The sequence below is a fragment of the Schistocerca cancellata genome, chromosome 4 (genome assembly GCF_023864275.1).
Source record: "Schistocerca cancellata isolate TAMUIC-IGC-003103 chromosome 4, iqSchCanc2.1, whole genome shotgun sequence".
NCBI classification, from domain to species: Eukaryota; Metazoa; Arthropoda; class Insecta; order Orthoptera; family Acrididae; genus Schistocerca; species Schistocerca cancellata.
Window position 1 is genome coordinate 93,483,152 of NC_064629.1, and position 13,164 is coordinate 93,496,315.

At 40.9% G+C, this 13,164-nt stretch overlaps 1 protein-coding gene across 1 annotated transcript in view; it reads right to left on the reverse strand.

Annotated features, from left to right (window-relative positions):
- The window catches only part of LOC126184530 (glutamate receptor-interacting protein 1), a 538,419-nt gene that overhangs the window by 128,290 nt on the left and 396,965 nt on the right, over nt 1-13,164 (reverse strand). The window contains exon 10 of the mRNA XM_049926935.1: nt 598-813. Coding sequence (XP_049782892.1) covers nt 598-813 — 216 coding nt within the window. The remainder of the gene's footprint in view (nt 1-597; nt 814-13,164) is intronic.

Below are 13,164 nucleotides of genomic sequence, written 5' to 3' on the forward strand. Positions count from 1 at the left end.
TTAATATTATTTCAATATTTATGAGACTGACACAAGTCTAGTGAACCACTTCATGATCATTACTAGAAATAAATTATGAATATAATGCAGTTATTCAAAGTTGTCATTTAAATTCTGCACTTTTCTCCAAGCAAGATGTTGCTATTAATATTTTGAAGTAAACAAAAATGCAATTTTACCTGTAAGAATTTGTATGAATCATAGCAACAGGATACAATGCATCTGCCAATGTTACTGTAACTGGTCAGAAAATGTAGAGCAATATTCTTGAAGAAATATCACACATATTATGATAATTGTGTCACACTGAGAGAAAGAGAAGGTTTTGTAGGAAAACCAAATAAGTCCATAATTTCAGAAAGGAAACATGTCAGAAGGAAACCTCTACAACTAAACACATGTACTTCTTGTTCCAAGAGCATTGTTATTTCCTTAATAAATGCAACTTGTGGATGAATTGTTCATTCCACTCACTGAACTATACAAGTGTAGATAGTTATCAATAATTTGAAACAAGGCTCCACCACTAGAAGTAGGCATTTCCTTCTTCAGTTTTGCTATGACCACTGTTATCAGGTATGTGACTCCTTTAATTACCTTTTACACAGTCAGATTTCTTGATACGTAAAGTTACAATGTCAGCTGAATTTTTTAGTATGTTTTGTGTTTCCTCTAGTGTATAATGCTCCAAAGAAACACCATCTATTGCCAGAAGATGATCACCAGGCTGTAATGTGCCTGTTCTGTGTGCAACTGAACCTCTTCGAATATCAGATATGAGTAAAGAATCTCCCGGGAGGCGATTTTTTGAAGCTGCAAAAGAAGGGTATGATTACAGGAAGATTGTGTATATACTTTTAAACAAATAGTGTACTTATTTTTCTGCAAGGAGACTTAATGCTAGATAGTAGAAACCATTATAAAATATTAACTGTGAGAAATATTAAAGTTAGATATTAAAATTTTGTAGCTGACAATGGCTTCCATGCCTTCAAGATTATGTCACTGTAAGGGAAATTTCAGTACACTCATATCCCTGTGGCCAAATAGTTCTGTTTGCCTGCTTCCCTATTCCCATGTTAAGATTTTTTTATGAGGAGGTATCAGCTAACACACTTTCTGCTTCTCAGATTTCTTAATGTAGTTTTCCTTTGAGTTTTTTTAAATTTTTTTACATTCTTTGCTTCACATGACTGACTACAACGTATGTAAAATTAGACTTTATTTGCCTGTGTTAGACAATACATTAGCAATTTGCATGTTCCATGGATCATAATTGGAATGTCTCATTATGTTGTAAAATATGTCAGTTAGTTTCCAATTATAAGACACTCCCTCATTAAAAATATATAAATATGTTGTTTTTCATATGATGATTGATGATGTAAGCATAGCTCTGACCACGCGTACAACCTCTCTCTCTCTCTCTCTCTCTCTCTCTCTCTCTCTCTCTCTCTCAGACAGAGTTGTGAAACAGATAAGATGTCAGTTTCTGTTTGAAGTCAATTTTATTATCTATTGGATTCTTTACATGATGTAAAGACTAAATAAATAAACCACTGAGAAAGTGATCAAACAAAGATTTTTATGGCTGAATACCTTGGCCCTTTCTGTGCTGCACTAAGGCTGACTGATGGATGGTGTAAGTCATTTCTCCTTCTGGTATTGTATTTATAAATGTTACTGTTGTTTTTGACCTGTGACTAATTGTTGACAACAAACTTCATAAGGAAGGGAAATTACTATGAGGCTATTGCCAGTATGCCCAACTGTTTAAAAAGAAATTTTCTTCATGCAAGTCCTTAGTGTTGTACTCCCAAGTAATCCTGTCATGATCAATGCAGATTCTAGAGGGGATTATTACACATTTCTAGGAAACAAACACTTCTTCTTCTTCAATGAAGAGTTTTTCCTATAATGTAATCCAATAAGAGACTAGTTCCTCCATAAATTGTGGACCCATGAAGCTGGATTGCTTATCTGTCTCAACAACACAAATAGCTAAACCATATGATCTACAGCCATTATGTTTCCTGATGACATACAGCTCTATTAAATGGTTTAATTGCAGTGGCATGTTTGTGCAGAAACTATTCTGCAAGTAAGTTGGCCTGTCTATGGATCTTCAGATAAGAAATACTCAGGAGGATGTTGTTACCAGGCATAAATCTGTCATTCTACAGGTCATAGCATACAATATTAAATCTCTTAATTGCAGGGCTGCATTTAGGATGTGTACACTTCTATGGTTAACCTGTGGTCAGGGAAAATTTTGTGACAACTATCCCATAAACTTGGCATTTTAGAGCAGTTTCATTATTTAATAGTATAAAATTTTACTATTCAATTTATGATTTAAGTAAACTGTTAAGATTAAAAATGAAAGTAATTTAAATCATTAAAGTATTTGACATGATTTATTAACATTACTATGAACTACTATTTTTAATAAAGAACAAAACATGTAAAATCAAAATTTCAGTTTTAAAAGTAACACACTATACGGGTAACTAAAAGGAAACATATTTATTAGGAAAATTTAAGATAACAAAAAGAGTTTAACAGCCATGCAAATCTTACTTATGTGTAATTCAAAGAAGATACTTTCTGAAATAATCAGACTTAAAATGAAACTTTCAAATAATCTTATTGGCTAATTGGTTTGCTCCTACACTTCATTCTTATGATGCTATTCATAATATCTTCCCAGATAAGTTGTGTTGTGTACCAGCTCAACAAGTATAATACTATGATATGCTGCCACCACATAAACACAACCACTTCTCTGGCATCTTCTCAGTTTCAACCAGAGGTACTCAAAAACTTTCACTGATGAAATGTCACATAAATGCCATAATTATTGTCAATAATAAGTCTGTCTCTGTAACTCTTCAAGTTAATAAAGTGGCAATCAAGTTTCAAATTGACATAAAGTTGTCAGTTTCAATCATTAATCTACTGGCATACTGAAAATTAGGGTTATTCGAGCTGACAGATTTTGAAAGTTCACTGTTCTGTTACAGCAATCTGAAGAGTCCAGCGAAAGGACCATTTTCAAGAGATGTTTCTTAGAAACAGGCTGTGTTCATAGTAGTAAATTCAAGTAGGCCTAAAGGAAAAAGTTTACTAGGACTGAATGTCTTCAGTGTTTTGGGCTTCATCATTCATGAGGGAGTGAATAAAATATAACCTAAAATTCTGAATGGAAAGTTAAATCAGCTGTTGCAACAATATCAGGAGGTTCTTACAGAATGAGGATGTAGAAGACATAACCAGTAGCCGGTGAGTGATGCTGATTCTAGTTGTATAGAAACTGAATGTCTCACTATGCATTTGCGGAGATTTCAAAGCATTGGTTAATACTCAGTCATTGAATCATATCCAATTCCCAAGCCAGAAGAACTGATGTCAAAATTAGCCAGTGTCATGTACTTCACTGAGCTGAATATTAAAGAAGCATACTTGCAAATCCCTTTGGATGAAGACACACAGAGATTTATGGTGCCAAATACTCCATTTGATCTCTACCATTACAAAAGGTTACTCTTTGGCTTAATCAATGCATAGAGTTTGTTCAAGCAGTATTTAGAACAATTAATTCAGGACTCTCAGAATGCTATGTAGTACTTTGAGGATGTAACTGTCTCAGACAAGACCCCACAGGAAGTCTTATAGAATTTGGAATCTGTTTCCAAATTTGATATGCAACAAAGTAAGTGGATCTCCTTTCAGTATGAAGTGCAGTGCTTGGGATACATATTGTCTGCACAGGGCATTAAGCCTATGCTGTAACATGCCAACAAAATTAAAAACGTTCTGGTTCCAAAGAACTTCAAGCAATTCAGTGCCGTATTAGGATAAATAAATTATTATAAGAAGTTTCTCCCTCATGCATCATCTATCAGTGAACCACTGGACACATTGTTATGTGCAATGGACACATTGTTATGTAAAGACACTTCATGGAACTGGAACAGTGAATGCCAGTGCACATTTAACAACTCAAAATAGTGTTTGCTTGATGCCAAACATCTCACAACATACAGGAGTTTGACAAAAAATGGAAACATAAAAATCACAACATATTACCATTCCTAATATGGTGTAGGAAACCCTTTGGCATTCAAAACAGCTTCCAGTTGTCTCAGCATGGATAAACACAGGTCATGCATGGTTTTCAAGGGAATCTTATACCATTCTTCCTACAAAATAAATGAAAAATATATCTATTTAAAACAGCAGATAAAAATTTGCTTGATGTGATCCTGAGAGGAAATCTCCACTCCTTCCAAATTAAGAATGTAAGTGTAGACCAGATGTGGCTTGAATTCAAAGAAATGGTATCAACAGCAACTGAAAGATTTACACCAAATAAATTAACAAGTAATGGAGCTGATCCCCTTTGGTACACAAAACAAGTAAGAACACTATTGCAGAAACAACAACAAAAGCATGCCAAATTTAAATGAATGCTAAATCCCCAAAATTGCTGATCTTCCACAGGAGCTCAAAATTTTGCACGGACTTGAATGTGAGATGCTTACAGTAGTTTCCACAATGAAACTTTGTTTTGAAACCTGGCAGAAAATCTAAAGAGATTCTGGTTGTATGTAAAGTATGTTAGTGGCTTGACACAATCAATGCCTTCTCTATGTGATACTTATGGAAATACTATTGGTGACAGTGCTGCTAAAGCAGAGTTACTAAACACAGCCTTCCAAAATTCTTTCACCAAAGAAGATGAAATAAATATTCCAGAATTCAAATCAAGAACAGCTACCAATATGAGTAGCTTAGAAGTAGGTACTCTTGGAGTAGTGACACAACTTAAATCACTTAATAAAAGCAAGTCTTCTGGTCCATAGTGTATACCAAACAGATTCATTCAGAGTAAGCTGGTGCAATAGCTCCATGTGTAACAACCATGTTCATCAGCTCACCTAATGAAAGATCAGTACCCAAAGAGTGGAAAGTTGCACAGGTCACATCAACACTGAAGATAGGTAGTTACAGGTCCATATCATTAACATCAATATACAACACGATTTTGGAACATATATTGTGTTTGAACAATATGAATTACCTCAAAGAGAGTGGTCTGTTGACACACAGTCAACGTCGATTTAGAAAAAATCATTCTCATCAGACACAACTAGCTACACTCCTGGAAATTGAAATAAGAACACCGTGAATTCATTGTCCCAGGAAGGGGAAACTTTATTGACACATTCCTGGGGTCAGATACATCACATGATCACACTGACAGAACCACAGGCACATAGACACAGGCAACAGAGCATGCACAATGTCGGCACTAGTACAGTGTATATCCACCTTTCGCAGCAATGCAGGCTGCTATTCTCCCATGGAGACGATCGTAGAGATGCTGGATGTAGTCCTGTGGAACGGCTTGCCATGCCATTTCCACCTGGCGCCTCAGTTGGACCAGCGTTCGTGCTGGACGTGCAGACCGCGTGAGACGACGCTTCATCCAGTCCCAAACATGCTCAATGGGGGACAGATCCGGAGATCTTGCTGGCCAGGGTAGTTGACTTACACCTTCTAGAGCACGTTGGGTGGCACGGGATACATGCGGACGTGCATTGTCCTGTTGGAACAGCAAGTTCCCTTGCCGGTCTAGGAATGGTAGAACGATGGGTTCGATGATGGTTTGGATGTACCGTGCACTATTCAGTGTCCCCTCGACGATCACCAGTGGTGTACTGCCAGTGTAGGAGATCGCTCCCCACACCCTGATGCCGGGTGTTGGCCCTGTGTGCCTCGGTCGTATGCAGTCCTGATTGTGGCGCTCACCTGCACGGCGCCAAACACGCATACGACCATCATTGACACCAAGGCAGAAGCGACTCTCATCGCTGAAGACGACACGTCTCCATTCGTCCCTCAATTCACGCCTGTCGCGACACCACTGGAGGCGGGCTGCATGATGTTGGGGCGTGAGCAGAAGACGGCCTAATGATGTGCGGGACCGTAGCCCAGCTTCATGGAGACGGTTGCGAATGGTCCTCGCCGATACCCCAGGAGCAACAGTGTCCCTAATTTGCTGGGAAGTGGCGGTGCGGTCCCCAACGGCACTGCGTAGGATCCTACGGTCTTGGCGTGCATCCGTGCGTCACTGCGGTCCGGTCCCAGGTCGACGGGCACGTGCACCTTCCGCCGACCACTGGCGACAACATCGATGTACTGTGGAGACCTCACGCCCCACGTGTTGAGCAATTCGGCGGTACGTCCACCCGGCCTCCCGCATGCCCACTATATGCCCTCACTCAAAGTTCGTCAACTGCACATACGGTTCACGTCCACGCTGTCGCAGCATGCTACCAGTGTTAAAGACTGCGCTGGAGCTCTGTATGCCACGGCAAACTGGCTGACACTGACGGCGGCGGTGCACAAATGCTGCGCAGCTAGCGCCATTCGACGGCCAACACCGCGGTTCCTGGTGTGTCCGCTGTGCCGTGCGTGTGATCATTGCTTGTACAGCCCTCTCGCAGTGTCCGGAGCAAGTATGGTGGGTCTGACACACCGGTGTCAATGTGTTCTTTTTTCCATTTCCAGGAGTGTATTTACTCACATGAAATGTTGAGCACTATCGACAAGGGATTTCAAATAGATTCCATATTTATAGATTTCCCAAAGGCTTTTGACATCTCACAAGCAGCCTGTAATCAGACTGCATGCTTATGGAATACTGAATCAGTCAAGTGACTGGATTTGTGATTTCCTGTCAGAGAGGTCACTGTTCGTAGTAACTGATGGAAAGTCATTGAGTAGAACAGAATTGATTTCTGGCATTCCCCAAGGTAGTGTTATAGGTCCTCTGATTTCTTTATCTATATAAACAATTTTGGAGATGATATGAGCAGCTGTTTTAGGTTGTTTGCAGGTGATGCTGTGATTGATCATCTAGTAAAGTTATCAGAAGATCAAGACCAATCGCAAAAGGATTTAGAGAAGATACCTGTATGGTGCAAAAATTGGTAAGTGACCCTAAATAATAATAAGAGTGAGGTCATCCACGTGTATGCTGAAAGAAATCCAATAAATTGCAGCACTGGGCTGTACTTTACTGAGCAGAACACTTAGAAGGTGCAACAGATCTACTAAAGAGACTGCCTACACTATGCTTGTCTGCCCTCTTTTGGAGTACTGCTGCATGGTGTGGGATCCTTACCAAATAGTATTAATGGAGTACATCAAGAAAGTTCAAAGAAGAACAGTATGTTTGATATTATCGAGATATAGGGGAGAGGGTGTCACAGACATGATGCAGGTTTTGGGGCTGACATCATTAAAACAAAGGCATTTCTTGTTGTGGTGGAATCTTCTCACGAAATTTTAATCACCAACTTTCTCCTCTGAGTGTAAAAATATCCTGTTGATACCAACCTACATAGGAGAAATGGAGATCATAATAAAATAAGGGAAATTAGAGCTTGCATGGAAAGATATAGGTGTTAATTTTTCCAAATAGTGAAGGTGGTTCAGTGAACCATCTGCCAGGCATTTGAGTGTAATTTGCAGAGTATCAATGTAAATGTAGACAATAGTGGTAAGTTCAGGTATGCTGATGTAGGTGGATAGTGATCAAACATCCTTCTCTCCACAGAATACCATAAAGGTTCAATAATATTGAGACCACATAGCTATGGTGGCCAAGTGAGATGTAAAAATTCGTTCATGCACTCACAAAACTAGTCCTGAATGATGCAAGCTGTGGAAACAGGGGCCCTGTCATCTTGGAACACAGCATTACCACTGGGGGACAAACATTATACTGTGGGATGAACCTGATCAGCCAAAATGGTTACATGACGATTGACAGTAATATGACCTTGCAAAGTAACCACAGTGACCATGAAATACCATGATACAGCTGTCCAAATCATCACTGAACCACTGCCATGTTTCACTCTTGAAATGGCCAGCAGTTGGAAACAGTGTGAAACATCTCATCCACCCAAATGACTTTCTTCTGTTTCTCTGTAGTCCAGGTTTTGTGGCTTCAGCCCCAAATTTTCCAGGTGCAGCCATTCAAATTTCTGATGTGTGGTTTAAGAATTCCTGATTGCCCTGAAATTCCCTGAGTGTGGAGCTACCTTCATGCTGTTTTGGTGCTGACAGAGTTCGTGAATGTGACATTTGATTCTGCAATGACTTCTGTTATCTTCGTCCTTTTATTTTTTGTCACAGTCTGCATCGATGGCCGTCTGCCATGATCACTCAACACACAGTTTCATCCATGCTGTCACTTAGCAGGTGACTTTTTCTGGTTTCCCTGTAAGTGATATAAATCTTCAAGATGGTGCCTCTTGTAACACTAAACATTTCATCTCCTTTGGCCATGGAAGTGCCCACCACCTGAGCACCAAGAATTTGCTTACATTTGAATTCGCTTAGCTCTGACATAACACACTCACAACTATGCAGAACACCATTCTGACCATAACTAACACTTACAAAATATTGAGGACATAGCACAGGTGCCATTTATGGTCAAATACAACAGCAAAACTTACAGGCTTGGTGAGAATCTGAATTTATGTTCAAGTACACATTTATTATGATGGTAGAGCACTTGCCCGCGAAAGCCAAAGGTCCCAAGTTCGAGTCTCGGTCGGGCACACAGTTTTAATCTGCCAGGAAGTTTCATATCAGCGTACACTCCACTGCAGAGTGAAAATCTCATTCTGGATTTATTATGATGTTTCCATATTTTTGTCTAACCCATGTACAATCCAAACAAAATGATCACAACTGCTATGGATGCTTCAGACTATGGCACAGGCACTGTTCTGTCAGATTGATGTCATAGTTTTGAATGACCAGTTGTGTTCAGTTCAAAGACCAACAGTGGAACATAGAAATTATAGTCAGATCAAGAAGGAGGCTCTTGTGATTATATTTGCACTCAATAAATTTCATTATTACATTTACAAGCATAAATTTATCCTCCTCATAGACCAAAAACCTTCAGTGACTGTGTTTTGACCAAAAAATAGTGTTTTTACATGGACAGTTCAAAATTTGGAAACTTGGGTGCTACTTGTGTTCAATTATGAGTATGAAATTATATTCAAGTTCAAACCATAACTTGTGAATGCAGATTTGCTTTCACATTTGCCAATAGGACAAGACAGAAAGTTTGATTCATAAGTTGATGTTTGTTTTTCAATAGATATCAGTTATCAGGGCCCTGTAGGACATCTCCCAGTAAATTCCAATTTAAATGTCAAACTTGTGGCTAAGGATTCCATTTTGTCTAAGATCAAACAATATATTTAATCAATGTGGCAGAATGATAAGAAGTTACTTAATCAGTGAGAGACTAAATCTTATTGGAATGCACTTACAGTTTACAAAAGCACCATTCAGGTACATTCAGAATCAAGTAACATGTGAGTGCTTACTCTGTGGGCTTAAATCTAGGGCGCTAGAGATGCTACACCAATCCCTCTGGGGCATAGCTCACTGGCTATGGGTGTCCGCCGCTCGTGGTCTCGCGGTAGCGTTCTCGCTTCCCGAGCACGGGGTCCCGGGTTCGATTCCCGGCGGGGTCAGGGATTTTCACCTGCCTCAAGATGACTGGGTGTTTGTGTTGTCCTCATCATTTCATCATCATTCAAGAAAGTGGCGAAATTGGACTGAGCAAAGGTTGGGAAATTGTACGGGCGCTGATAACCACGCAGTTGAGCGCCCCAAGAACCAAACATCATCATCAAAAAACTGGCTATGGGCAGTGGTCTCTACAGGCTGCTGCCTTGGGGTGTAGAAGTTGAAGAGAATCTGGAGCATTGCATGAGACACCTCAGGTGTCACTTGTTTTGCCAATGGGCTGTGCTACAGAGGCACCTCACAGAGTATCCATCATGGTGGGTCTGGTCTCACAGTTGGATGAGTGGTGGCTGGTAATGCAGTTGCATTGCTCAAGACGGAGGGCCAATATAGACGCTGGCCATCTGATTTCACCCATTCTCCCTGTGAGCGAACAGGTGGCTGCTCCTTCAGCAGGGTCCAAGCAGTCACATGGGGGGAGGGGTTTAGTAGTTATCGGGAGCTCCAAAATTACGTGCGTTAAGGAGTCACTTAGGCAGATACCGTTCATGGCAGGAAAGAACGCTAACGTTCACTCAATATGTCTGCTGGGTGGCCTCATCTGAGATGTGGAGGAGGCCTCGCCTGCAGCTATCAAGTGTGATGGATGTAATCGCCTGTAAGTTGTTACTCACAACAACGATGCCTGTCACTTGGCTTCTGAGACCATCTTCAGTTCATACAGGTAGCTGGCACAGGTGGTGAAGGCTGCTGGCCTCATACAGGGGGTGCAAGAGGAACTCCCAATTTGCAGCCCCCAGGGTCATCCTGCTTTCTTCACTTTGAAGCCATGTGGAGGGTCTCAACTAAAGGCTTTATTGACTCTGAGACAGACTTGGCTGCAGATTTCTGGACGTGCTTTATTGGGTGGGGTATTGTAAGACACTCCTTGATAGTTCAGGTGTGCTACTTAGGTAGCAGAGTACGTGCGAAGTGCACATGGGGTTTTTTAGGCTGGACGGGAGGCTGAGGTTCTCTGATGAACACTCATTAGACAAAAAAATGGTTCAAATGGCTCTGAGCACTATGGGACTCAACATCTTAGGTCATAAGTCCCCTAGAACTTAGAACTACTTAAACCTAACTAACCTAAGGACATCACACACACCCATGCCCGAGGCAGGATTCGAACCTGCGACCGTAGCAGTCCCGCGGTTCCGGACTACAGCGCCAGAACCGCTAGACCACCGCGGCCGGCACTCATTAGACAACTCACAGATAGTGAAATCAGACTGCGTTCGGTGTAAAGATACTTTGACTGTCAAAATTTTATCAATAAATTGTTTAAGTATTCACAACAAAGTTCTCAAACTGACTGCCCTCCAGAAACTACTTGCACTTAAATTATTCTTGGGACCGAGAACCACTTGAAACACTAAGTAAAAAGCTCTGAAATATGTAGCAATTCATGGAACGTATATTGAAAAGACAGATTAGATGCCATACGAGGGGATGTGTTCATTGCAGCTGACAAGAATATTGTCGCAGAAGAAGCTGAGTAGCACTGTGGTGTAGTGGTTATGATACTGAACTGTTGCATGACAGGTCCTGAGTTCAATATTTACTTGGGCTGTACAATTTTAATTTATATATTCGGTTTGAGTACATTTTAGAAGTATCCACAAATGTCAAGAATCATTGTACTGGAATGTTCTGTAGCTGTATATACACTGTATGTGTTCCGACCGGAGGCAGTTTGCTCTGTGCTCTTGTATGTTCAAGTGCTGAATAAACCTTCTTCTATGTGGCATTATTCTGGTGGAGGTGCTGGATATAGAAACTTGTGATAGTGCACATTATCAATGACACAGTGGCTCCCATCAGGCCATGGCAGAGCCACCATTTACGTGGCAAGAAACCTGAGTTCGAGCCATCTGCAGCACATCACAATCTATCGGAGACAGAAGAAGCATACCACTGAAGAATAACTTGGTCATCTCAGCATCTGCTGTGTCATTTAAGAACAGATTTGGTGCTTTGTGGATAGTTAACTGTCGCCAAGAACTACAGATCCTTCCAAGATGCATGCGCATAGCGAATGCTGAGGTGTTAATTGCAGAACAGCTGAGAAACCTCCCGTGCTAAGTCTGTGGGCAAAATTAGCACTACCACTATGAGACAATATCTTCTGTCTTGACTATCACCAGATCTCACTAAGGAGCAACTGAAGAAGCTGCTTGCCATTCTTCAAGAGTTCTCTGAGTGCTTCAATCCACTGGCGAAGAGCAAATTAGACAAATTGACAGTGAAGCACTGGAGACCATCAACCAATAAGACAGAGAACATGCTGTGTGTCAGCAACGGAACATCAAATAATTTGCGACAAGGTAGAGAAAATGGTGAAGAATGACATCATTCAGCCTTCGCAGAGCCCATGATCATCATCAGTGGTTCTCGTCAGGAAGAAGGATGGCAGTTGGCGCTTTTGTGTTGATTACAGGAAACTTAATAATATAACTAAAAAGGATGTTTACCCTCTTCCACGAATTGATGATACACTAGATTGTCTGAAGGGGGATAAGTTTTTCTCAACCATGGACATGTACTCAGGATACTGGCAAGTTGAAGTAAATGATGCTGATTGTGAGAAAACTGCATTCATCACCCCTGAGTTGAAGGTAATGCCGTTTGGTTTGTGTAATGCAACAGCAACTTTTGAATGGATGATGGACAATCTTATAAGCCACCTGAAATGGACAATATAATGTTCTCAGAGACATTTGATGAACACATAAAAAGACTGAGGAGCCATTCCTAAGTATCTCCAACAAGGTGGACTGAAACTTCATCCAAGAAAGTGTCTCTTTGGAGAAAAAGAAATCAAGATACTTGGACACATTGCGTCAAATGAAGGTGTGTGGCCAGAGCCAGAAAAGGTGAGATGTATAATGGAATTTCCTATTCCTAAAAGTATTAGAGATGTGAGAAGCTTCCTCGGATTATGTTCTTATTACCATTGGTTTATCAAAGGCTTTTTTATCAAAGCCAGGCCACTCCAATAGTTGTTAAAAGCCAATGCTAAATTTATCTGGGGTGGTGCTCAACAAGATTCTTTCAATGTGCTGTGGAAAGCTCTGATGACTGACCCTGTACTTGGTCTGTATGAGGGAGCAACCACAGAACTACACACAGATGCCAGTGGGTATGAGACCGATGCTGTTCTGGTGCAAATTTCGGATGGAAAATAGAAAGAAATGCTTCTAGGACAATTACAAAAGCCGAGAGAAACGTGGTTAGACACTGGACTTGCATTCGGGAGGACGACGGTTCAATCCCGCGTCCGGCCATCCTGATTTAGGTTTTCCGTGATTTCCCTAAATCACTCCAGGCAAATGCCGGGATGGTTCCTCTGAAAGGGCACGGCTGACTTCCTTCCCAATCCTTCCCTAATCCGATGAGACCGATGACCACGCTGTCTGGTCTCCTTCCCCAAACCAACCAACCAACCGAGAGAAACTACTCAACTACAGAAAGAGAATGTCTTGCTGTGATCTGGGCCATGTGCAAATTTCGACAGTATCTCTATGGGAGGCCATTCACAATTGTTACAGG